The sequence below is a fragment of the Panthera pardus genome, unplaced genomic scaffold, assembly GCF_024362965.1.
Source record: "Panthera pardus isolate Hobbes unplaced genomic scaffold, ASM2436296v1 HiC_scaffold_18, whole genome shotgun sequence".
NCBI classification, from domain to species: Eukaryota; Metazoa; Chordata; class Mammalia; order Carnivora; family Felidae; genus Panthera; species Panthera pardus.
This window is the reverse complement of record NW_026526743.1, coordinates 15,208,299-15,234,846: the sequence shown is the minus strand read 5'-3', so window position 1 is coordinate 15,234,846 and position 26,548 is coordinate 15,208,299. Positions and strand designations below refer to the sequence as shown.

The following is a 26,548-nucleotide window of genomic DNA, read 5'->3' as shown; positions in this document are numbered from 1 at the left end:
GGCAGGAGACACGAGGGGAGGCTGCCAGGAGCGCTCTCCCTTGTGGCACGCTGGCTCCAACGGTATGTTGCCCAGCAGGAGGGGAGCTGCGCCTGAGGTAGGAGGCGGGGTGGGGGACGTAGTTTGGGGATCTGCAGGGACTCAGGAATTCTGAAAGAAGTGGCCCCAGCCTGGTCCAAAGGGCAGGTGCCGATGGGTGGTGCCCACAGAGGTTGCCCAGGGCCCCACAGCTGAACCTCAGAGACTCCCAAAACTACAGAAAGGGTTCCTTTTGATGTCCCTGTTGGTCACCTCAAGGACAGACCACCCTGACTCCCAACTCCCTGCTAGCGATTGGCTTACCCCAGACGGTCAGCAGTTTTCCCTACGATTAGAAATCCTGGTTTGGCCTGTTTTTTGACCCCGGCTACCAACTGATGTCCACGTATCTAAGCAAATAATTTGCAAAGGAAACCTCTCTACCCCCTGACTCCCCACCCTCTACCCCAGAAAGCTGTGAGCAGTCTTGTTGGATCTCTGGTTTCTTTTTGTTTCTTTTAGATTTATTTTGAGAGAGAGAGCATGAGCGAGGGGAGGGCAGAGAGATGGAGAGAGAATCCCAAGCAGGCTCTGCACTGTCCACGCGGAACCCGACACGGGGCTCGATCTCACAAACCACGAGGTCACGTCTTGAGCTGAGATCAAGAGGCAGACACTCAACCTACTGAGCCACCCAGGCGCCCTAGATCCCTGGTTTCTTGCACAGCATGTGTGATTCCATGCTGAAGCAGCAGCAAGTGGGGTTCACTGGAGGTGTGCCAGGAATGGGCCACATGGGACCCTCACTGTCCACAGGCATCCGGCTCCCGACTGCAAAGCCGTCTTTGATGATGTCTGGCAGATGGCAGTACACTCTGGAAGGCTGGCTCAGGCTGGTCGGCTAGGACAGGCGGACCCTGACCCTCACACTGGAGTGGGTCACGAGGGCGCCGTAGTGCCCTACCCAGGAACGCGTGTCCCTCCCATACTGCTCGAAAGACACGTATCGGATGCCCTTGCCAAAGTTGGTGAAGACGTGAGACACCTGTATGGGGAAGGAGAGCGGGAGGTTGAGGAGCTGTGGGGCCCTGTCTTCCTCCACCTCAACAGGCACTCCCCAAGGATCAAGTAGGTACCAGGCCCTGCTCTAGGTGCTGGGACTACAGCAGGGAAGAACAACCTGGTGAACCTGACAGTCTAGTCGGGGACTCAGACCCTGAAGACAGCTGGGGGTAAGAGGCAGAGGGTAAGGTATGCAGGAGGGTGGGGTTGTAAAGTGAGTGAGCAAAGGCATCACTAAGGCAACACTAGGGCAGAAACCCGAAGGAGGGGAGAGAGCCATGCGGGGATTAGGACAGAGACAAAGAGTGTTTGGAACAGAGGAACGGTCAGTGCAAAGGCCCTGGGGTAGAAGTGTATCTGGAGCAAATGAGAGAACAGGAGATGGGTCAGCGAGGTAAGGGGCAGATCACGTGGGGCCTTGTGGGCCACGGAAGAACTTTGGCTTCTGGCGCTTCTTATCCTTTGCAAAACTTCTTTACGGAGATAATATTCACCTAACAAAATGCACCATTTAAACTGCACAATTTAGTGGCTTTTACCTATATTCACAATGTTATGTAACTATCACCACTATCTAATTCTGGAACATTTCCATCAGCCCAGAAAGAAGCCTCATATCCGTTAGCTGTCACTTCCAATCCCTCCCTTCCCCTAGCCTTGGCGATCGCTAGTCTGTCTGCTTTCTCTCTGTAGGGATTTGCTTATTCTGGACATTTCATATAACTGCACTCCTACAGGATGTGGCCTCTTGTGCCTGGCACAAGGCAGTCTGGACCCACCTGTCGGCAGCCTCTCTCAGTCCACTGAAGGACCGGGTTGGGGGAGGCCGAAAACTTGACCACTTCGTGTTCGTACACGTCCAGGAGGCGGACCCGGAGCCGGTAGATGCAGCCACAGTTCTCGCGGGCACCCCACCTGCCAGGTCGTGGTGAGCCTTGATGTCCCCGCCACCCACCCGGTCTCTGGGGCGGGGAGAGGGAGGCTGAGGACTAAGCCTCCCTGCACTTGGGTGAGGGTCGCACACACCCACCCTTCACATGGAGAGATCAAGTCCTGGGAATTTGCGGGGAAGAGCCTGGGGTGGATTCTAGAGGCTTTGTGGTGTGTGTGTGTGTGTGTGCGTGTGTGTGTGTGTGTCTGGGAGGAACCACCGCCCCCAGGGGAGGAGAAGCCTGGGTATTTCTGGGGAGGAGCCAGAGCCCCAGGGAAGAAGCCAGACTTTGATGGAGGAGTGAGAGCTTGAAGGAAGAGCCTGAGTGCTCTGGAACCAGTGCCCCCATCCCAACTCTGCCCCCCTGAGTCTCAGTTCTCAGGGCACAGTGCTCCAAACCTTCCTGGAGCCTTGGGTGTCCACAAACCCTTAGGGTCCATACTGAGTGTGGGCGATGAGGGAGGAGTGGGCGAGATGGGGCACCAGCCAATAGCCCCCATGTCAACAACCCTGGGGCCTGCTGACGGGGGACAGGGAAGAGTGCAGAGTGGGGGCTCTGGGCTCATCAAAACCCTGCCCCTCCCTGCCTCTGCAACTGTGAGAGCATCACTTCCCCGCCCCCCCCCCCCCCAGCCTCACTACAGGAGCACAGTAGCAGTGGCCAGCCCGGGGGGTTGATGGGGGCCCAGGTGAACCCCTTCTGCGCGACTGCTGCCACCACGGGTGACGCTTGGGGCAGGTTGCCATTCTTTCCTCACCAGTCGGCCACACAGATCTCAATCTGGGCGCTGTCCAGCAGCTCCTGCCACACCCCCTCCATCACCAAGTCCACAAGCTGCCTCTTGAAGCACCATCTGGAAAGAGGAGATGGTGAAGGGATGAGGCAGAAAGTCACAGCCCAGAAATCACCTCCTCCAAGAAGCCTCCCTTGGGGTTTGCTCTACTAGACAAGATATATGATGGGCTGGGCAATCCCATTGGCCTCTCACATCCCCTCCACCATTCTCCACCAGGCTCTAGGCTCCGGATACAGGCTGACCTGTATGTCCCTAACATTTGTGGGGACTGCGACAGGAGTACAAATGGATGCTCAACATTGAGCAGGCAATCCTGGAGTCTCCTAAAGTGTGGAGGCCCAAGTCTGAGGGTGTACTGCCTGTGTGGACTGGTCTCCCTTACTCTCCCCTTCCTGTTGGGTCCCAGATGGGTCCCACCTCCCAGATGGGAAGCTCTAGCAGGAGGGAAGGGAGAGAGGAGAGTAAAATCAGGTTATGTGGCCTCCTGGCTCTCTCCCAATGGATCACCATGGGACTGCTATGTCTCTTCATGAAAGGATACAGCTCCAGGGGACCCTCTCCTCACAGCCTTCTCTGTCTCAGGTTTAGGAGCTGCGTCCTCCCCTTACCTTTGTCAGGCCCAGGGCTGGTAATGCCCCTTCCCCTCACTGTTACTAGCCTAAGGTTCACGCAGTCTCCCCTGTGGTCTGCCTACCCCTTTGTAAACAGTGCCCCCCCCCCAATTTGAACATGCCGTCATAATAGAAATAGCGGAGTGGAAGAGAACAGAGTGCTCGGGGACAGACCTAGGTATATTTGGCAACTTCGTTAGCGATAGAAGCGGCACGCCGTATTCAGAGGTGGATTAAAGATCTAAATGTGAAAGATAAAACTATGAGGCTACTAGAAGAGACTATGAGAGAATACTGTTGGGTAGGGACTGGTTTTTTTTTACACAAAATTTCAAAAACACATTCCAAAGCAAAAAAGCGATGCATTTGATGCGTGAAAATAACAACCAAGAACACCAGGGACACAGCTGATACACATAGTAGATGGCCAGGACGGACAAGGGGCTAAAATATACGAGGAATTCTCGTATAACAGGAATAAGACATCAACCCTAATAGAAAAGATGAATGGGCAATTTCCAAAAGAGGGATTCCAAAAGGCTAACAAGCACTTGGAGAGATGCTTAATTATTAGTAAATCAAAACATGCAAATTAAAACGTCAATGAGACATCACTTCATGCCCAATATACTGGCAACTACTAGCGAGCTGGATGATGCCACATGAGAATGGTTGAATATGGGGGGAGGGAACAAGGAAAATGGGTAAGAGGTAGGAGAAGAGAGAGAATCAACCAGTCAACTGCTCTGATGTCTTCATAGAACTTATCACCATCCGAAGCTCTGGAGCCAGACCACCTGGGCCCAGATCTCAGCTCCGCCATTTACTAGATGTTGGCTACGTTTTGTGCCTGTTATAAAGTGGAGATAATCATACTATCTGTGTCACAGGGCTGTTGCCAGGATTCAGAGTTATATGCAAATGTTTGTCGTTTTGTTGTCATTATTATTTCACTGTTTTATGTGTTTAATGTCTCCCCACCGCATTTCTGAATTTTCCTGGTATCTCCCTGGCATATAAAACAGGGCCTGGTACTGGCAGGCCCTCAACAAATATTTGACTGAGTAAATCAATGAGGGAAAGAGAGGATGTAGGTAGGGTCCCCTTCCCAACTCAGGGCCCTTGCCCCAGGGATCAGGGGCCACTCACTGGAAAGAAGTCACGAAGCAGGTCTGGGAAGGAGCCCCCGGCACCAGTGTTAGGTTCTTTTCCACGGCCCAGCCATTCCCGCCGTGCTCCACCTCCCAGCCTCTGAAGCCCTCTGTGGGATACAACAACCTTGAAGACGAGGAATTCACCTGCCGCTCGCCCAGCCGACCGCCCGCCACAGCTCAGCTTGCCCCGCCCATCGACTCCTCCCTCCTGCGCTCCGCCCCCGGTTTCTTCCACTCTGGCCCCGCCTCCCAGACGCGGGCATTCCTGTTCCCACCCTACCACCGCGTCATTCAGCCCTGTCCTTCCACTCAACTCGTCCTCAGCCCCACTCGGCCCCGCCTCCAGTTCTGTCTCCCTTCATCTACTTCATTTACCCACTTGGGCTTCTCCCTGACTGCGGGCTCTTGCCATCAAGGTCCCATCCCCTCTTACAGCAGCCTCCTGGCTCCCCCTGCCTTGGGCCCGCCCACTCGCTCAGTTCCCCCTCCCCACAGGCTCTCAATGCGGCTTCATATTTCCATGCAAGCTCCGCCCCCGCCAGCCACCCAATTGGCTTTCCCCGAGTCCTCCCCGGCTCCTCCCCCCTTAACCCCGCCCACTGTGTCTACAGTCCAAGCACGTGTCATTCCTGCCAGGGCCCGACTCTTGGCTCCTCCAGCTTTCTCGCCCATCCAGTTCGTCTCCCTTCACTGCCCACAGCACCTGCCCCCACCCCCCACCCCGGTCCATCTCTTTCCCCCCACCACCCTGGCCAGTTTCCCAATCTCCTCTTCCCTCGGCCACGCCCCCTGGCTACCTGCCCGGCCCCGCCCCGCCTCATTATCCTGACCACGCCCACTAAGCCTGGCTCGGGCCCCCCACCCCCTACAATGCTCCGGTCTCCCCGGCCCCGCCCCTGGCTCCGCCCCCGGCACGCACGCTCTCCGCAGGAGTTGAAGATGAGGTTGCGGCCGAGGGGTGCGCGCAGGCAGTAACGCGCCAGGGCGCAGAGCGGGAACTCCTCGTCCTCGTTGTTGGGCGGGCAACGCTGGGCCACGGCGTAGAGTGCGCGGCCCTCGGCGCTGCGGTCGCGGGCTAGCTGCAGCAGCCACACGGTGGGCCCGTCCACCACGTCGCGCCAGGCGCGGCACACTGCGCGGCAGCGCGTCACTAATGCGCGCGGCGGCACGTGGCTCAGCACCTGCACGAGCAGCTCCGGGGGCAGCGCGTCCAAGGCTATGGGCTGGTCCGCGGGCAGCCGCCGCCGCGAAGGCCGGGCGCCCATCTCAGGCCGCCGGAATCCTGCGGGTTGAGAGGGGTCAGCAGGTCAGGGCAGTTTGGCCTCCCTTCATCTCTCCCAGGACGCAAGGTCCCTGCAGCTTGACCATGACCCCACCAGCTCCGGTGGAGGACCAGGGGACTGCTAGGGCCGTGAAAACCGGGTACCTATTTCCTGACCGTTCATTGGCTCTGGGGCGATCGGTTTCCCACCTTTCCCCCTCGAGCAAAATACCCCTGGTCTGACCATGACCCCCACTACCGCTCACCACGGCTTTCATGTCTGGCCGGTGCACTTGAGTCAGGCTAGTCAGTTTACGTGTATGACCACGAACACACAGAACAACCCACCTAGGAGGAAACCATCTCCACCCCCATCGCCCAGCCGGCTCCCAACTCCTCGGGCCTTTGGAACTTCTGAACTGTCTTCAGCAAAACCCATTTCCTCGCTCTCTTTGCTGAACATTCTTGTCATCTTGCTCTCACCAAACCCCAGCTCTCCTGTGACCCTTCCAAATGGGTGAATCTTGCTCCTTGGTGCTACTTCCAGACCATTCTTCCATCCTCCCCTGAAACTCCCCAGCTATGATTCTGGTGTCATCAGAATAGGCGGTTCATTAGGCCGCCTTGTGCATCATCTGCTGACCCAGATCACTACTCACTTCATGACTTCAGCTTCAGGCTCACTGCCACTCACGCTGCTCTTCTCAACATAACCTAGGTCATTTCCACATCCAGGTACATGATCCTTCCTTGGGCCACCAGCCTCTCTGTTCTCTGACCTGGTCTCTTCTCAGCCCCTCCCTTCTATGGTCACACCTAGACCTTGTCTCAATAACCAGGTTCTTCTCAAGACCTCAATCTCCTTGCCAACCATCACCCTTTCTCTCTCCAGCTCTTTCCTTCCAGTGCCCCAGACCCCCACAATCCTTCCAGCCCACTGTGATTCCCCCATCCTTTGTGTCTACCTCCTTTTCACTGCCCCTCACCACCCCCCCCCCCCAGTCCTTGTGTCTTCCTTATCCAGTTTAAACTGCTTAGATACTCATTAAAAACATTCTTTGCATACATCCTGGCCTCTGGCTTCCTCCCACACGTGACCTTGGTTCAATCAGCCCCCTGCCTACCCACTTTAAGGTCGCCAAAGAACACACAACTCCACTGGCTGGTCTCACTTCAAGGTTGTGAACTTGACCCACAAGGGCCGCCCAGCCCGGCAAGCAGAGACCATTTCTCTTATCCACAGGCTCCTCCTCTCTATACATAACTATTTCGCACCTTCTCCCCCAGCGCTAGCCTAGCTTATCACACCCTGCCTTCCACCTCTTCACTTTCCCCTTGCTTTCTTATTTTGCAGAAAAAAATACAAGCAATGAGAAGTGAACTTTCACAGGTACCCATCACCCAATCTACCAGCTACCTGCCCCGTGGCCTCTGTGCTTTCCCCTCTGATTGCCCTGCAAACGTCAGCCCCCGCCCCCAGCCCCCTGCTCAGCCTGCTCCCACCCCTCCCGCTCACTCCAGGCCTCAGTCTCAAGTTCTCCTCACTCTCTGCCACGCCTTGGATTCCCCCTTCGCACTGGATCATTCTCAGCAGTCCACACACAGTCATCCCTCTCGTTTGAAAACAAACCCTCTCTTCACTTCACCTCCCCTTTCAGCTCTGGCCCCATTTCTTTGCTCCTCTCTCTCTCTCTTTTTTTAAATTTAATTTTTAAATGTTTTTCTTTAAAAAATTTTTTTAACATTTATTTATTTTTGAGAGATGGAGAGAAAGACAGAGCATGAGCAGGGGAGGGGCAGAGAGAGAGAAGGAGACACAGAATCTGAAGCAGGCTCCATGCTCCGAGCCATCTGCACAGAGCCCGACATGGGCCTCGAACCCACGGACCGTGAGATCATGACCTGAGCTGAAGTAGGATGCTTAACCGACTGAATCACCCAGGCACCCCTCTTTGCGGTAAAACTTCTCAAAAAAGCTGTCTCCAGGCTCTGCCTCCATATTTTCTACTTCTGTTCTCTCTTAAATCTTGTCTCATCAGGCTTCGCCCCCCTGACATGCCAAGGTCACCAGTGACCCCCTCGGTGCTAAATCAAAGTCAGAGTTCAGTCCTCACCTTGCTGGACCTGTTGAGCAGCACTTGCCACCAAGGGTTATTCCCTCTTCACTTGGCTCCAAGCCCCACAACCTCTGGACCCCTCCGAGTTTGCCTGGTGGCTCCTGCTGAGCCTCCTTGACTGTCCATCCTCCCTCTGATCTGGCAACGTCAGGGACTGGTATCTGAACCTCCTGTATTCCCCATCACCACTCACTCCCTTGGGGATCTTGCCCATTCGTACACTTCCCACCTGGCTCATCACTGTCTCCCTGCTTCTTTCCCCAGGTGTCTGTTCCTCACTAGTAGCCAGGTCGGGGTGAGCACCTGAGTCAGGTCCTGTCCCTGTCCTGCTCAGAGCCTGCCCCCCGCCCCCCCGACTCAGGCTCCACCTCACTCAGAATAAAGGCAGAGTCCTCACTGTGGCCCACAAGCTCCCACACAGTCTGCCCCCATCACCTCCTTGCCCTCATCTCCCCCTTACCCCCTCTGCCCAGCGACACCAGCCCCCACATCCCAGGCCCTTCGCATGGGCTGTTCCTGCCACCCGGATCCAGAGGATTTCTAGGCTCACCTCCAGACTTCAAGTCTTTGCTCACATATCAACTTCTCCATGAGACCATCCTTGGCCGCCTTGTTTACAATTTCAGGGCCTCCCGACCACCACCTACTCCCCCTTCCTTTGTCCTTATTTTATACCTCTCTAAAGCTCTTATCACCTCTTAACACACCACACGCACAAGTATATATAATCTACTTTACTTTCTTTATTGCCTGTCTCCTGAACTGCATTATAATCACCATGAGGAAGAGTTATTGTTTCTTTTGTATATTACACACCACACCGTCCACACCAGTGCCTGACACATAGTAAGTGTCCAATGAACAGATGTTCACGGAATGAACAAATGAATCATCACATCAGAAACCCACTCCACAGATGAGGAAACTGAGGCATGGCAAGGTGAAACACCTTTATTTAGCAAGAACTCAGTGATGGAGCTCAAGACCTAGTGAGAAACTCATTGGATTTTCTCCATCGGGGCAGAACTGCCTAGCGATGAACACCTTGTGGCTGGATCCTGGCCAGCCTGGGTTCAAGTTCTGGCTCTGCCGCTAGGTGGTTATGTGACCAAGGTCACATCACTCAACCTCTTAGTGCCGTTTCCTTCTCTGAGCACGAGGATGTTAACAGTACCTACTGCACGGGATTGTTGTAAAGATGAAACGGGTTCATGTTTGTAAAGCACTTAAGAAAAACCGCTGGTGTCTCAGAAACGAGTGACATTAAATTAATATTGAACGCCAAATTATGTTAGTCGCTATTATTATTACCCATCATAAAAGAATGACGAATAGCCATTTAGCTATGATTTTTTCATCTGGTGACATTTATTGGGCCTTTATTAAGCGACTGTGCTGCGCATTTAAGCTGGGTCATCTCACTGAATCCCATCATCTTGCGTAATGGGCAAACCGATCACAGGAGGTTGCCCCGGGTTAACAGGCTCCAACGATCTAATGCTTGTTATGTTGTTATGTTGTTATGTTGTCTAACGTCGGGAGGTGCTCAACTCGTGGCAGCTGTTATTATTTTCAAATAAGTTGATTAAGGTTTTGCTAAGAAGCCTGCCACGGGCTAGTGATCCACCCACATGGGTCCTGATACCCCCCTTCACCCTGATTCGGTGATTGGTTATAAGACAGGCTTCAAGAGACAGGGTGTGCTTTTCCCCAAGTGGTTCTTAGTTGCATTAATAATTAGCAACAATTTAATACCAAGCTTACCAATTTGCCTGTCATGGACGCGAAACTCATCAGAGTGTGGTTTCCTGGCTTGGCTCTCCTTAAGAATGTGCTGATCAAAAAAAAAAAAAAAGAATGTGCTGGACACTGGCGAACAAGGGACCTCTGGAGCTGGGGTGGCCTCCTCACAAGATGAGTGCAGGCAGACTTTGCCAAGGAGCAAGGACCTTCAAGTGATGTACCTTAGGAGCCCTGAGTATACAAAATGCTTGTCTGGGGCGGGGGTGGGGGGCGCCTGGATGGCTCAGTCGGATAAGCGTCGGACTTCAGCTCAGGTCATGATCTCAGTTTGTGGGTTCGAGCCCTGTGCCGGACTCTGTGCTGACATCTCAGAGCCTGGAACCTGCTTTGGATTCTGTGACTCCCTCGCTCTCCGCCCCTTCCCCGTGTGTGTGTGTGTGTGTGTGTGTGTGCACGTGGGCACTCTCTCAAAACTAAATAAATAAACATTTAAAAACAAAACAAATTGCTTAAAGGGCCATAAGGAGCCTTATGGCCATAATGTCCACACGGCTGAATGCCAACTACTGGCTGAGCCAGTATGGGACATGTAAGGCACAACAATGCCCTGCTGTCAGAGTGTTTGGGGCTGCGTGTGTTGGGGCGGGGGGGAGGGGTGTGGTTATTTTACTGGCCGGCACAGCGACCAGGGGATGCTACTGGGAGGCAGTTTCCAGGACCCGTGACGCTCCGCAGACCACGATGGCTATAGTAACATATCCCACGTCACATGCTTTGCTGGGATTCGACTGCCCTCCATTAAGAGTCCACACCCCTCCCCTTAACACGGGCAGACCTCTGTGACTGCTTCAACTTTCAGAGCACCACAGATGTGACATCGCTAAGGGATTTCCAAGACGGGGTCGTAAAAGATACAGGTCACTGCCTGGCTCTCTTGGGACAGGTGCCTTGGGAGCCCTGACTCCAGTGGGTGTGCGGGCTACATGGTTAACAAGGAGGAGAAAAAGAGTCTGGGTCCATAGCATTTACTGACGTCTGGGTAAATGCACCTGCCGCCGCTCATCGCAAGCTACCAACATGAAGTCCCCGAACTGTGGGGCTGGAGAGCTGCCCACAGTCTTGCTCTCACAAGCCGGCTCCAGAACACCCCTGCCCGAGTCATTGCTTAAGTCTGGCTGCCCTGAAGTCATCGCACTGGAGAGACCCCGTGAATTCAGGCGGAGAAAAGTCTGGGGAGCCCCAGCTGTTTGAGTCACGTCCCGGGGGCTAGACACAGGGGCGAATAAGCCTTCAGGTGACCCAACCCCAGTCACTGTCAAGACGGCACTGCGTGTGAGCCTCTAAGAACAGCTTAGCTGAGCCCAGCCAACCCCCAGAGCCGTGAAATAAAGGTTATTGTTTTAGGTCACTATGTTTTCAGTGGTCTGTTATGCAGCACTAACTAAATGGGACAAGGCTCAGTGACCTGCTCTGTGTGGGATGGGTACCTTCCACAAAGAACTGTCCTGCCCCCAAAGCCAAAAAGAGCCCCCGCCCGGTAAGAAACAGCGGGCACCCTGAGTGCAGACACAGACCTATCTGGGTTCCAATCCCGACTACCCACTTCCTTGCCTATGAAACGTATTTATCTCCTTTGAGCCTAGGGAACGCAATTCGGGAATAGCATGTGTTTTTGGTTTCTTTGATTTTTTTGTTTTAAGTTTACTGATTTATGTTGAGAGAGACAGAGGCAGGACAAGCAGGGAAGGGGCAGAGAGAGAGGGAGAATGCCAAGCAGGCTGTCAGCCTGCAGACAGCGCAGAGCCCAATGCGGGGCTTGAACTCACAAAATCAAGAGTCGACCCTTAACCGGCTGAGCCACCCAGGCGCCCTTGATTTTTTGTTTTTGAACAATGCTGTTTTTAAGTACTGACTACTAGCGTATTATTATTTTTTAATTCAGAAATCTACTTTATTTATATTTGTTGCCTGTTTACGGGGCTAATTCTTTTTCTCCATCGTTTTCTTTTTGGTGGTAAAATCCATGTAACATAAAGTTTAGCATCATAACCCTTTTTAAGTGTACAATTCAGTGATATTAGATATATTAACGTGTCACCATCCCTGGCATCCATCTCCAAAAGACTTTTCACCTTGTAAAACGGTAATTCCCCACCACCCCCTTCCCTCTTGCCCCCGCTAACCACTGTCCTTTTCGTCTGTATGATTTCGACCACTCTAAGTAACTCACGTAAGAGGAATAATAATCATACAGCACCGGTTTGTGATTGGCCTGTTCACTTAGCGTAATGTCCTCAAGGTTCATTCGTGTTGTAGCATAAATCAGAATTCCTTTCCTTTTTAAAAAAATTTGATGAGAGAGTGGGGCAGGGGCAGAGAGAGTCTCCAGCAGGCTCCATGCCTAGCGTGGAGCCCGACTCGAGGCTTGATCCCACGACCCTGAGATCATGACCTGAGCCAAAATCAAGAGTTGGATGCTTAACCGACTGAGCCACCCAGGCGTCCCAGAAGTCCCTTCCTTTTTAAAGCTGCTTAACATTCCATTTTGCTGACCCATTCATCGGCTGTTGGACATGGGCCGGTTCCACGTTTTAGCTATTCTGACGATAGGTATTTTTGTTGGTGTGATACCTTTATTTCATTTTATTTAACCATCCGGAGTCTTTTGCACCTTGAGATTGTGGTCGATGACACGATGGCTCACTTCATGGTGACCACATGTGCTGAACGGCAACAACAAATTCTCTGCCATTGGGGCGCCTGGCTGGCTCCTTCGGTGGAGCCTGCGACTCTTGATCTCGAGGTCGTGAGTTTGAGCCCCGCGTTGGGTGTAGAGATTACCTGAAAATAAAATCTTAAGAAAAAAAAATCTCTGCTAAGAGAATTTCAGGCAGCATTAAAAATTCTAACTGGGCAGGGGCACCTGGGTGGCTCAGTCGGTTGAGCATCCGACTCTTGATCTCAGCACAGGTCATGATCTCAGGGCTCGTGAGTTCAAGCCCCGCATCGGGCTCTGTGCCGATGGCGCAGAATTCTGTCTCCTTCTCTCCGCCCCTCACCTGCTTCTGCGTTCTTTCTCAAAATAAATAAATAAACTTAAAAATACATGTATGCTTTTTTCTTTTTTTTTTTTTACATTTTTTATTTTTTGAGACGCAGAGAGAGAGAACAAGCGGGGTAAGGGCAGAGAGAGAATGAAACACAGAATCCGAAGCAGACTCCAGGCTCCGAGCTGTCAGCACAGAGCCCGACGCGGGGCTCGAACTCACGAACCGTGAGATCGTGACCTGAGCCGAAGTCAGACGCTCAACTGACTGAGCCACTCAGGCGCCCCGAAAATACATATATATTAAAAAGAAATTCTAAGCAGGCAGAGATGTACTCATTTAGAAAGGATTTTGTTTCCGTTTCCTGACCCGAGGCCTGGCTATATGTGTGTGTTAAATATTCATCAGGCTGTACAGCTTGAGTCTTTTCTGTAAAAGGTTTAGGAGAAACACTAACAATAAGCAGAGATGGCAGTCCACGGAAAGGGACAAAAAGATGTCAGAGAAGCTCTCCCCGGACTTGCCAAACAAAATATGGGACTATTTAAAGCGAAGGCGTCCCTGGAAACTAGTAAGCTCGCTTATCTCTCTCCTCAGCAGTTCCTCAAATTGTGTGGGGCCAGTGGCCTTTTTATAGTGACTGGAAAATATTGCCCCAAAATACCCCCATGACTCAGTGATGACACCATTGACATGGTTTGTTTGCCGGAGTCCACTCACAATAACCATTATTTTATGATTTTTTTTTTTTCTGGCTCTGGGAGTTGCCTGGGCGCAGGTCGGCAGTTCTCGGGGGCTGGAGTGCAGCTGTCATTCGGCAGGGGTGCGGCTGGGTCATCTGAGGGCTTATTCAGTCCCCTGCCTGGCGCCTGGGATGGGGAGACTCGAACAGCTGGGGCTTGGCAGGCTTTTGTCTATCTCCATACGGTCTCTCCAGCTAGAGCCTACTTTTGCCAAAGGCCAAATAATACAATTTCATTTTCTTTCTTTCTTTTCCATAAATGTTTATTTTTGAGAGAGAGAGAGAGAAAGAAAGCGCGCGCACCGGGCGGGGGGAGGGGGGCAGAGAGAGGGAGGTAGACAGAGGATCCGAACGGAGCTCTGTGCTGATAACACAGAGCCCGATGTGGGGCTCGAACTCAAGAACTGTGAGATCATGACCTGAGCCGAAGTTGGACGCTTAACTGACTAAGCCACCCGGGAGCTCCTAGAATTTCATTTTCAAGACTCATGAGTCTTGAAACTTGAAATGAAGTCTTCAAGACTTCATTAAGGGGTCTTCATTTTATAGGATGTTCATCCTTCATTAATTTTATTACTGAATTTGTATTGATTTTACCTTTATTAATTTTAGCATCATTTTTAAAGATTATTTAATTTTTTCAATTTTTATTTATTTTGAGAGAGATGGAGAGCAAGTAGGGGAGGAGCAGAAAGAGAGGGAGACAGAATCCCAAGCAGGTTCCACACCACCAGCTTGGAGCCTGACCTGGGGCTGGAACCCACAAACTGCGAGATCATGACCCGAGCTGAAGTCAAGAGTCAGGCGCTCAACCGATGAGCCACCCAGGCTAAAATTTTTAGCATTTTAGCATTATTGTGAGAAGGAGAGAGAGGGCACAAGTGACTGAGGGGCAGAGAGAGAGAGAGAGAGAGAGAAGAGAGAGAGAGAGAGAGAAGCGGGGCTCACCCCAAGCGGGGCTCGAGCCCACAAACCACGAGATCATGACCTCATGATCAGATGCTTAACATTCTTTCCTAGAATCCCATACAAATGGAATCATATAACATACCCGTTCAGCGCGGGTGCTGTGGGGAGTTGGCAGAGCTCAGAGGGGGCAGGGAGCTCCACATGTGCCCACTCCCCTCCCCTGTGTACCCTCTCCCCAAGGCGAATCCACAGAGGCATATACTGCCTCATAGTTCCCCTTGGCCAAACTGGAGTTTGGCCATTTAAACTTTTCTGTGCCGGCTGACAGGTTGAATTTCCCCAGTAGAGGGCGCCAGAGGAACATGACAGGAAGAAGGCTTTTTTTTTTTTTTTTTTTTTTTTTTTTTTTTCCTTTCCTTCCAGCTTCGTCGCCCCAGGGCAGCTTCTCAGGCACCTGCAGCGTGCAAGCTTCTCCCGTGCCTGCCAGCACCCCGCGGCCAGCGCCGTCCCCTGGCGCCCCCCCTCAGGCGGTTTCCTATTGCCTCGAGCGCCCCACTTCCTTGCGAACTGCCTTCCCCAGCATCCCGCTGGACAGACTTCTGGCAAGTTCCAGAGGGGGGCCTTTCCAACAAGTTCAAGGTGCAGCACGACGGGGGCGGGGGGGGGGGGGGGGGGGCGGCTCCTATGCCCTTTGTGAGCCTCCTCCAAGAGTTCTCGAATGAGATCAGGGTCTGGGACTGTCATCTTTCTCAAGCTCTCAGTCTTTTTTTTTTTTTTTTAATGTTTATTTTTGAGAGAGAGCGTGCAAGTGGGGGAGGACTGAGAGAGAAGATCTGAGGCCGGCTCCGTGCTGACAGCAGAGAGCCTGATGCCGGGCTCCAACTTGTGGACTGCCAGACCATGACCTGAGCAGAAGCCAGAGGCTTAACCGACTGCGCCACCCAGGCGCCCTCAAGCTTTCAGTCTTGGATCACAGAGGTGGTACTGTTCCTGATCTCTGCTATTTCTATATTCTTTAGCATTCTCTTCATTTCTTAGTAGCTATTTTCCCTGCTATAATGAATAATTCTGTCTATTAAACGTTCTCCCTTCAATTTACTGCCTGGTTTCTGTCTCCTGATTGGACTCTGGCTGATACATCCAGTATGTTCCCCTGTGTCTGCTTTCCTTCAGGATAACGTCTCTGTGATCGGCCCACGTTGTTGCATGCGTCAATCGGTACTTGGATCCTTTTTATCGCTGAGGAGTATTCCATGGAGCAGATAAACCACAATCTGTTTATCCACTCACCATGATGGGACATCGGGCTCTTTCCCGTTTGGGGCTGTTATGAATAAAGCTGCAATGAACATTCAGGTACGAGTGTTTGTATGGACATACATGTTCATTTTTCATGAGTAAATACCTAGGAGGGACATTCCCGGATCATACAGTAAGTGTATATTTCACTTTACAAGAAAACACCCAATAGGTTTTCTCCGCAACAATGGGCCGTTCTCAGTCCCTTCAACGATGTGTTCTTAGTCCAGTTGCAGTTGCCAGGACCAGGTGTTGTCAATCGTCTTTTTAATTTTTGACAGAATGGCTTGTTTTTCGTGCCCTCGGGGGAGTTTCCTCTACCTGACATCCTCCCTTATTAATTTTAAGTCTTTGCTCTTGAACCATAGCGCTGATGTTGTTTCTCAATAAGCCGAGATCAGAATTCTTGGCTCTTAAGAATTACATGCAGGTTCGAAGCTTCGATGTGGCTTCCCTTTCAAGAAGTCAGACGAGCTGCTGATAATCAGGGCCTATGCTAGCTTTTATCAGTCTTTGGGTTGATTTCAAAAAAGATTTTTTTAGTGTTTATTTTTGAGAGAGAGAGAGCAAGTGGGGGAGGGACAGAGAGAGAAGGAGACACAGAATCTGAAGCAGGCTCCAGGCTCCAAGCTGTCAGCACAGAGCCGGAAGCGGGGCTCAAACCCACGAACTGTGAGATCATGACCTGAACCAAAGTCAGATGCTTAACCAACTGAGCCATCCAGAAAGGATGCCTTTTTATTTAAAAAACACATTTTTTTTAATGCTTATTTATTTTTGAGAGAAATAGAGTGTGAGCAGGGGAGGGGCAGAGAGAGAAGGAGACACAGAATCCGAAGCAGGCTCCAGGCTCCGAGCTGTCAGCACAGAGCCAGACATGGGGCTCGAAGCCACAAACCGTGAGATCATGACCTGAGCCGATTGGACACCCAACTGATTGAGCCACCCAGGCACCCCGAAGGAATGCCTTTTATTTTTATTATTTATTTAAAAAAATTTTTTATGTTTATTTATTTTTGAGAGAGAGAGAGAGAGAGACAGAGTGTGAGCAGGGGAGGAGCAGAGAGAGAGGAAGACACAGAATCCGAAGCAGGCTCCAGGCTCCGAGCTGTGAGCACAGAGCCTGATGTGGGGCTTGAACTCACAAACCTCAAGACCATGACCTGAACCAAAGTCAGATGCTCAACTGACCAAGCCACGCAGGCACCCCTGGAAGGGATGCCTTAAAAAAAAAAAAAAGAAAGAAAGAAAGAAAAGAAAAAGAAAATCTTGGCTCAGTCGGTTAAGCGGCCGACTTTGGCTCAGGTCATGATCTCGAGGTTCATGGGTTCAAGTCCCCCATGGGGTTCTGCACTGATATTGCAGAGCCTGCTTGGGATTCTCTCTCTCTTCCTCTCTCTCTGCCCCTCCCCAACATGTGCTTGCTCTCTCTCTCTCTCTCAAAATAAATAAATAAATTTTAAAAATACTAAAAATAATAATAATAAATAAAGCTTTAAAAAAAAGCCATCCCTTCTGGGTGAATCCAACCCTGGGGTAGCCTGGCCTGGCAATGAGAGCAAGGGCTGGATTTGGGCCCCCACTCACACTGCTGCCCCTGGCTGGCCTCTTAACAGTAACAGTCCTATGTGCCTGATCCTGTGCTAAATGCCCTGGAAACGGTATCCCAGGAAAACCAAGTTCAAATGCCTCCAACAGACAGGCAGTACCCTTTTCCTTTTTTTAAAGTTTATTTATTTATTTTGAGGTACAGGGAGCGAGGGAGGGGCAGAGAGAAAGGGAGAGGGAGAGAGAGAGAATCCCAAACAGGTTCTGCCCCATGAGCACGAAGCCAAAGTGGGGCTCGAACTCACAAGCTGGGAGATCTTTTCCTGAGCTGAAAGCAAGAATAGGACGCTTAACTCCCAGACGGGCAGTATCCTTTTTAAAAAATTTTTCTTTAATGTTTATTTATTTTTGAGAGAGAGAGAGAGAGAGAGAGAGAGCGCATGAACAGGGGAGGAGCAGAGAGAGAGGGAGACACAGAATCCAAAACAGGCTCCAGGCTCCGAGCTGTGAGCACAGAGCCCAACGCGGGGCTGGAACTCACAAACCACGAGATCATGACCTGAGCCGAAGCCGGACGCTCAACCGACTGAGCCACCCAGGCGCCCCTGAGACGGGCAGTATCTTAAACGAGGCCGCTGGGTAGGAGGAAACAGGGAGTGGTGGCGATTGGCAAACCAGAAGGTACAGCCAGCCTGAAGTCTGTGCCAGTCTGTACTCTCTCTGGCTCCTTTACCGCCAAGTAGGAAGGTTGGCCGGCTTTGACCACATCTTCCAGTTTGTTCAAAAGAAACTGGAAACCCCAGTTTTCATGTGAAGTCACCCAGTTTTTAAAGGTTAGCAATGCATTAGAAAAAAGTTAAGGCACCGTATGGGCCGGATAAAAGACAGATCTGCAGACCCAGGAACTAAATGGGTGTGGCCATTTGTGACTTCTGTATTATCCCAATTGATCACACCAGGAGGAAACTGAGGCCCGGAGAGGCAAAATGACTCCCATAAGGTGACACAGCAGTCAGACGTGGACCGGGGATTGGAATCTGGGCAGCCTGATCTCCCTCTCAAAGGGCGTCCTCTCTATGGACGGCAAAGAAATGCAAAAGCAAAGTAAACAGGAGGCAGCCCATCCACAAAAAAGGAATGCCACTATTTTCCAGAAAGACAGAAAGCAGACCCAGGTGTAGGGGCCAGGGTCAAACTCAAAGTGGCCACAATGGAGCCTCAAGGAGGCTAACCCTAACCTCAAGAGGCTTTGGACCCAGAGCCAGGGGTCGAGGGGGGCCAGGCTGGGGTAGGTGTGCAGGTGGAGAGTGAGAGAGCAGAGTGAGGACAGAGGTCGGCCAGTCTTCGCAATGACTGCGCCTATGGGCTCCCCACTCCCTCTCCTGCTCCCCACATGCTTCGCCACACAGGTCTCCGGCTGCCCAACATTCATCCACGGGAAACACAAAACCATACTGGAGGACTGTTCTCTAAAGAAACTGCATGAAGGCAGCTCTTCCTGCCCACGGATCTTGTCCCCGGGCTTTCATAAAATCACCTTTTTGCACCAAAGACGTCTTCAAGAATTCTTTCTTGGCCGGAGCCCATGACCACCACCCATACCCCCAAAACCCCATCAATCGCAACCTGAGCTAAAACCAAGAGTCGGACGCTTAACGGACTGAGCCACCCAGGCGCTCCTATTTTTCACGATTCTAAATGTCAGCAAGGTGGTTCTTCTGTTCTAAGCCAGCTCGGTTGGACCGAATGGTCTGGAAAGGCCTTATTCAAATACGTGATGATTGGCAGACTGGATGTGCTGGAGAGACCTCAGTGGCGACTGCTCACTTCTACTTTAAAAGATCTCTCCGGGCGCCTGAGTGGCTCAGTCGGTTGAGTGGTTAAGCCTCCGACTTCGGCTCAGGTCAGGATCTCACAGCTCGTGAGTTCGAGCCCCGCATCGGGTCCTGTGCTGACAGCTTGGAGCCCGGAGCCTGTTTCGGATTCTGTCTCCCTCTCTTTCTCTCTGCCTGTCCCTCCCCTGCTCACGCTCTGTCTCTCCCTCTCCCTCGAAAATAAATAAACGTTAAAAAAAGAAATAAAGCAACTGCATGAAGCCTCTGGGAGTGAGCTCCCAGCAAAGACTGGCTTCTCCCTCCTAACACCAAGTGCTGTCCCCAAACACAGTTCTCAGTCATCCCTTCAACTAGACTAAAAAGCCAGTGGGAAAGCAGGACTATATTTATAACAGCCCCAAATTTCAAAACAGTTACTTATTTTTTAAGATTTTTATTTTTAAGTAATCTCTACACCCAACGTGGGGCTCGAATTCATGACCCCGAGATCAAGAGTCATGTGCTGTACCGACTGAGCCAGCCCCATCATACCAGCTACTTTGATTTAAAAAAAAAAATTTTAATGTTTATTTATTTTTGAGAGACAGAGCGCAAGTCGGGGAGGGGCAGAGAGAGAGGGAGACAGAATCCCAAGCAGACTCCATGCCGTCAGCACAGAGCCCGATGCGGGACTCGAACCCACGAACCGCGAGATCATGACCTGAGCCGAAACCAGGAGTCGGACGCTTAACCAACTGAGCCACCCAGGCGCCCCAGAAATTCTCAATCCTTTCTAAACAAGGGGCCCATACACGCATTTTGCATTGGGCCCTGCAAATTGGTACATTTGCCCTGGGTACGTTTAGATTAGAGAAGATACTCAAAACACAGTAAGAACAGGATATTATAAAAGGAAGAGTGTTTTCTAGAAGAAAAAAAATTCTCCAAAAGTAGATTGGATGAGTTAGAACCCAGAAAATACCTCTCTCAAAAGGGAAAAATTAAAGGGGCACCCGGCTGGCTCAGTCAGTGGAGCATGTGACTTGATCTCATGGTTTTGAGTTTGAGCTCCACGTTCTTTTGCAGAGATCGCTTGGAAAAACTTAAAAATATAAAATCCTAGAGGCTCCTGGGTGGCTCAGTCTGTTGAGCATCCGACTCTTGGTTTTGGCTCAGGTTATGATCTCGTGGTTTCATGGGTTCGAGCCCTGCATTGGGCCCTGCACAGGCAGTGCAGTCTGCTTGGGATTTTCTGTCTCCCTCTCTGTCTGCCCCTCCCTTGTTTGCACTACCTCTGTCTCTCTCAGAATAAGTAAATACACTTAAAAAAAAAAAAAATCTCAGAAAAAAAGGGAAAAATTAAAGCTCTGACAAACTGCAGGAAAAACAAAAAACTGCTTAAGAAAATCATGGTCCAAATACATACACTAAACTGTATCCATGTTATGTCAATTTGACAATATGCAAGAAAAAAGAATCAATTTGACCTGGAGGCTAGAGACATTCTTACTAAAATAGGGGCATTCTTCTTAAAAAAAAAAAAAAAAAATATATATATATATATATATATATACATATATGTACACACATGTATGTATATGTATATATATATCTGAGTATATACATATAAATATATATATACACCTCACATATAACATTGTGTAAATTTAAGGTGTATGTGTTGATTTGATACATTTATGTATTGCAAGATGATTACCACTGTAGCATTAGCTAGCACCTCCAATCATGTCACTTAATTATCGTTTCTTTTTTGTGGTGAGAACATTTAAGATCTGGTCTCTTAGCATAAGGACTGTCTTCTCAACAAACGGTGATGGGAAATCTACATGCAAAAAGATGAGTTTAGGCCTTTACCTCATACCACACACAAATATCAACTCAAAATAAACCATACACCTGAATGTAAGAGTTACAACCATAAAAATTTTTAGAGGAAAATAGGAGAAAACTCTAATGATCTTGGGTCAAGCAAAGACTTCGTAGGTACGACACCAAACGTGTGATTCGTATAAGGGAAAAATGGATGAATTAAACATCTTCAAAATTTAAAACTTTTGCACTTAAAAGACACCAGTGAGAAAATGAAAAGACAAGCTATAGATTGGCAGAATATGTCTGCAAATCATGTATCTGATAAAGGACTCGTATCCAGAATATATAAAGAACACTTAAAATTCAACAGTGTGACAAACAAACCACTTTAAAAATAGACACAAAATTTGAGGAGACATTTCACCAAAGACGATATGTGTATGACTAACGAGCACATGAAAAGATGCTCAACATCATTAGTCATTAAGGAAATCCAAATTAAAATCACGATGAGACACCATGTCAGGCCCACCGGAATGGCTACTGTTCAAAAGATTGGCCAGTACCCGGAGAAACTGGAACCCCCGCATGTTGCTGATGGGAACGTGAAATGGGACAGCCACTTGGGAAAACAGGCAGTTTCTTTGAAAGGTGAACATTAACAAAAACAGCTCAGCATAAACTTTCCACGAAACACAGCAATTCTACCACGAGGCTACCTGCCCACGAGACATAAAAACACGTGTCCACGCACAGGCTTGATTGCAAACGTTCACAGCAACGTTATCTGTTTGGAAACGATCCGAACGTCCGTCCGCTGGTGAATGGATAACAAAACGTGGTCTATCCGCACAACGGCACACTGATCGGCAGCACGAAGAACCAAGAATGGGTACACACTACGATATGAATGAACCCCCAAACAGCATGCTAAGTGAAAAAAGCCAGACACACACACACACACACACACACACACACACACACACACACAAACCCCACATACTGTATGATATATTTACATGAAATGTCCCCAAAGGACATATCTAAAGTTACAGAAAGATTAGTCGTTGCCTGGGGCTGGGCTGGGGAACGGGGAAGTGACCACAAATAGAAATAGGCACGGGGGATATTTTGGAGGTGACAGAAATGCTCTAAAACTGGTGATAGCTGCACGACTCTGTAAATTCACTAAAAAATCACTGAATTGCACACTTTAGAGGGCTGACTTTTATGGTATGTAAATTACACCTCACTGAAGCTGTCGGGAAAACCCTGGAAACTCTACAGTGAAAGCATCTAAGACTTAAATATGGTAACAGAACAGACTGTAGATGTTATCAACCTTGACACTGTGAAAATAAATGTACAAGTAACAAAAGATGGGAAACTAAGGCGGGAGGAGGGGAAACCAAGATGCTTGGCTCACCTGCTTCACGTTATGGGACTCAAAAGTTGCCAGAATAAGAAAAAGAAGTGAAGCATAACATCTGAAGTTACAAAGGTCAATAGCGACTAATCTTTAAAAAGTACAATTATGTTTTTATGAGTTTTTTTTCAATACTTATTTATTTATTTTGAGAGAGAGCGCGCAAGGGAGAGCAGGGGAGGGGCAGAGAGAGAGGAAGAGAGAATCCCAAGCAGGCTCCGCCTGCCACAGGGCTCAACCCCACCTGAGCCAAAACCAACTGAACCGCGCAGGTGCCCCTAAAGCAGACTCCACCCTGTCAGCTCAGAGCCCGATGGTGGAGTTCAAACTCACAAACCGCGAGATCATGACCCGAGCCGAAATCAAGAGTAGGACGCTCAACCGGCTGAGCCACCTAGGCGCCCTAGATGGGCATTTTTTACTGAAGTTGAAAATGTGTGCCTGCCCCAGGACCCCGCCATTTGACCCCAGAGCCGGGAAACACACACTAGAATGTTCATGACACAACTGTCTCTAACAGCTCCGGTCTGGAAATGACCCACCCATCCACTGGAGGATGTAGGAGTAAATTAAGGTAGTCACAGAACGGCGGCAAGGCACCTAGAACGTTGAGTCCTGGGACACCCGGGCAACTTGAATTGCGTGGGGCAGCCCTGGTCTACGACACATACCCTGGTCCCCAGGGTAATTCGGGTAATTCCAGACCTCCACTACTTCTAAAGTTTCCTGCTTGGATGATAAACTATATACTCCCACCCATGGTGCTACTCTTAGAAAGTTCGCAAACAGGCTAAACTAATAAAGTGTCGTTAATATCCACACGTGGGAACTAAAACCATATAAAGAAGAACAAAAGAGGGGCGCCTGGGTGGCTCCGTCGGTTGAGCGTCCGGCTTCGGCTCAGGTCATGATCGCACGGTTCGCGAGTTCAAGCCCATCGTCGGGCTGTGTGCTGACAGCTCAGAGCCTGGAGCCTGCTTCGGATTCTGTGTGTGTTTCTCTCTCTCAAAAATAAAAAAAAATAAACATAAAAAAAAATAAATAAAAAGAGCAAAATAGGAACGTGAGTATCATAAAAGTCAGGGCTCTGGTTTCCCCTGTGGGGAGGGAGAGGTCTATTAACCAGGTGCCCACAGGGAAGCTTCTGGGGGCTGACGATGTTCTTGCTGCTGACCTGGGCCCTGGTTCCATATTTTACAATTATTTGTTAAACTGTTCATCTGTTTTATATACTTCTCTGTATGGATGTTATAATTCGCCATTTAAAAAATATTAATGCTATCAATAAACACCACTGATGTTATTGAACCCAGGAAGGAAACAGTCTCACTGCATCTTTGCGCAAATTATAATTCACATTTGCCAAGTGCTCTCTTTGGGTAAGGCACTCTGGAAAATTCTTTCTGTGCATCATCTCATTCCCAGGAGGCAGCAGTGATATTTCTGGGCAAGGAGGCATCACCAGGCTAGTAAGGGACATTGCTTTCGGAAATTGCTGGTAACAGCCCGCAGAGAAAGTGGCATTGTGGGGAAGGTGCGTGTCGCAGGTTCTATATGGTCAGTCACTCCTGGGCCAGCCCCACCCCAAACTCTTGTTCATGACCTTGGGGGAACGGGCTTCCCTCTCTGAGTGGATTTTCCTCTCCGTAAAATGAGAAATGTGCAGGTTCCCATCTCCTCTCCCCAGTCCCCAAATCCAAAAGCCTGGAAAACCGGAAGTCTTTCCCAGACCCATTTGGTGGCAGGGCTGAGTCACACTGGGGTGAGATTTGACTATCCCGGTGAGTATGTCACACATTGGTCACGATCTCACGGGTGGTGAGTTCCAGCCCCGCATCGGGCTCTGCTCTAATAGAGCTGAGCCTGCTTCGTATCCTCTGTCCCCAGCTCTCTCTCTCTGCCCCTCCCCCGCTCACACTGTCTCAAAAATAAACATTTAAAAAAAAGGAAACAAGAAAATAAAAAAAGAAAGAAAAAGCCTTCATAAACTACCAGCTACGGTTAACCGCACAGTAACTGCTCTCGGCCGGTGGCAAGGGCTTTATCAAATCTCACAGAAGCCTCACGAACAGCTCCAGGAGGGAGGCGCCATTTTTCAGCCGGGGAAACTGAGCCTTGGAGAAGGGGAGCCACGGACCCAAGGTCACCTGACACAAAAGCCGCAGAGCCGGGCTTTGAACCTGACTCTTGGTCTCAGCTCAGGTCACGATCTCGTGGTTTGTGGGTTTGAGCCCCACATCGGGCTCCATGCTAATGGTGCGGAGCCTGCTTGGGATTCTCTCTATCCCTCTCTCTCTCTGCCCCTCCCCTGCTCTCTCTCTCTCTCTCTCAAAATAAATTAATAAACTTAAAAAATATTTTAAAAAGTAAAAGATAAAATACTGCCCCCCCCCAAATAAAATAAAAAAGATCAAACACTGCTTCCCCCTTTCCGTGCTCTTAAAGATATTGCTTTCATATATATAGGAAATAAAAAGGCAGACTCATTTCTATTTGATTTGTGAATCACATCTGTAACTTGATTGGATGAAAAAATTCGTATTCAAATAAATACAAAAACTTTATTAAAAAAATATTGGGGCGCCTGGGTGGCTCAGTGGGTTGAGCACTGGACTCTCGGTATTGGCTCAGGTCATGATTTCACTGATGGTGAAATTGAGCCCTGCGTGGGGCTCTGCGCTGACACTGCAGAGCTTGTTTGGGGTTCTCTCTCCCTCTCTCCGCCCCTCCCCCACTTGCGCGCGTGCATGTGTGTGTGTGTGTGTGTGTGTGTGTGTGTGTGCGCGCAGCGCGCGTGTGCGCGCTCTCTCTCTCTCTCTCTCTCAAATAAATAAATAAACTTACAAAATATTATTAAAGAAGGAGCGCTGGGTGGTTGAACCCTGGACTCTTGATTTCGGCTCAGGTCAGGATCCCAGGGCCCTATGTAAGCCCGGAGCCTGCTTAAGATTCTGTCTCTCTCCCTCTGACCCTCTCCCCTGCTCGCGCTCTCTCTAAAATTAAAAGAAAAAAAAAATTATTAAAATAGATTCATCAGCCAGGCCTCACAAAATGAGGAGTCAAACAGATCCTATCAATATTTCATAGAACAAGAAAGACGTCTAAAACACTTTTTTTGACGTTATGAAAGCAGCCAATAGGGAAGCTGCGAGCAATGTGTGATTAATTACAAATAATTTTAACTGGCCGTGGGGCCGGGGTCTGCTGCTTAAGGGGCTGTTTTTGCTGCAAAGCTTCGTCTGCCTTATTTGTCTTTTGTTCTTGGGTGGTACTGGGGCACTTTAAAAAAGTATTTATTTTAAAAGTAGGTGCTTAATATTGCAGCCTTTCAAAATTGCTAGTTAACAGATGCTCTCTAAACTTGAAGGATCCAGACTGAAAGAACAAGATATGGAGCGTTAAGAAATATTACTGAACACTGCAAAAGTTAACTTAGAAGAACAAAATTTAAATCGGGAGGAGCGGCCGCAGCTAAAAACAAACTGTGCCCAAGTTGCTAAATCGAGAAACGGGGCTCTGAGCCTTCTGATTCACCGATTTGGCGAAGGGGCTGCCAGCCAGAAGAAACAGAAGAAAACCAGACCTGGTAAAAGGGGTCTGGCCTCTCGCCGGCTGCGGAGTACACGTGTTGGTCGGGTACGTTTTGGGGGGAGGGGGAGTTTCTTCCACCGTGGCCTCTGCCCAGGAGCAGCCGGGTGGAAGGCGTGGGCGTCAGAGGACCCGTTTTAAGCCCTTTCCGCACGACCTGGGGCTTTCAAACGTGCGTCCGTGCGACTCTGGACTTAAAGGGGCGGACGTTGGCTGGGACAGCCTAGGACCCGGGCAGGGCAGGAGAAGGGGCGCTGGGGAACAAGGACTCCGGGGGGACCCGCCCCTCCCGCGAGGGCCTGGGGGCGTTAGTCCTTCCCCGGGCGCCCCGGGGGCGAGTGGGGACGGGACACCCGTCCCGACCTGCGTCCCTACCTGTCCCGACGCTCACCTGGCGGCCCGCTCGGAGGCGGCGGCGGGCTAAGATCCCTTTCCCCACCCTGCTCTGGGAGGCAGTCAGGGGGGCTCCCTGGGATCGGCCCCGCCCAGGGAGCCCCGGGACCCGCAGTCTGGGCAGTCGGTCCTCTGCGGGGGCCGGCGGCTCCGGGATCCGCGGGCGGGCGGCTGCGGCGGGCGGGAGCGAGGCAGGGGCGGGATCCGGGAGGCTGCAGGCGCCGGGGGAGGGCCCAGCTGCCGCCTGGCGGGGCG

General features: G+C 50.4%; 1 protein-coding gene and 1 long non-coding RNA gene across 4 annotated transcripts in view; one reads left to right on the top strand and one right to left on the bottom strand.

The window, feature by feature from the left end:
• Positions 1-26,548, top strand: part of LOC128778030 (uncharacterized) — a 250,161-nt gene that overhangs the window by 147,902 nt on the left and 75,711 nt on the right. The window lies entirely within an intron of this gene.
• On the bottom strand, positions 526-26,548 carry FBXO17 (F-box protein 17). 3 transcript variants are annotated; one of them, XM_053905998.1, is made up of 7 exons: positions 26,292-26,548; positions 12,366-12,548; positions 5,493-5,855; positions 4,569-4,680; positions 2,770-2,865; positions 1,860-1,995; positions 526-1,063 (listed from the first exon to the last, which is right to left on the bottom strand). In XM_053905998.1, exons 3-7 carry the CDS (start codon positions 5,836-5,838, stop codon positions 920-922), a joined length of 834 nt encoding a protein of 277 aa, XP_053761973.1. In that variant the 5' UTR covers positions 5,839-5,855; positions 12,366-12,548; positions 26,292-26,548; the 3' UTR covers positions 526-919. The 3 variants fall into 3 exon arrangements, with proteins under 3 accessions (XP_053761973.1, XP_053761974.1, XP_053761972.1); XM_053905999.1 differs by lacking the exon at positions 12,366-12,548 and having other exon boundaries at positions 26,276-26,548; XM_053905997.1 differs by lacking the exon at positions 12,366-12,548 and having other exon boundaries at positions 26,292-26,545.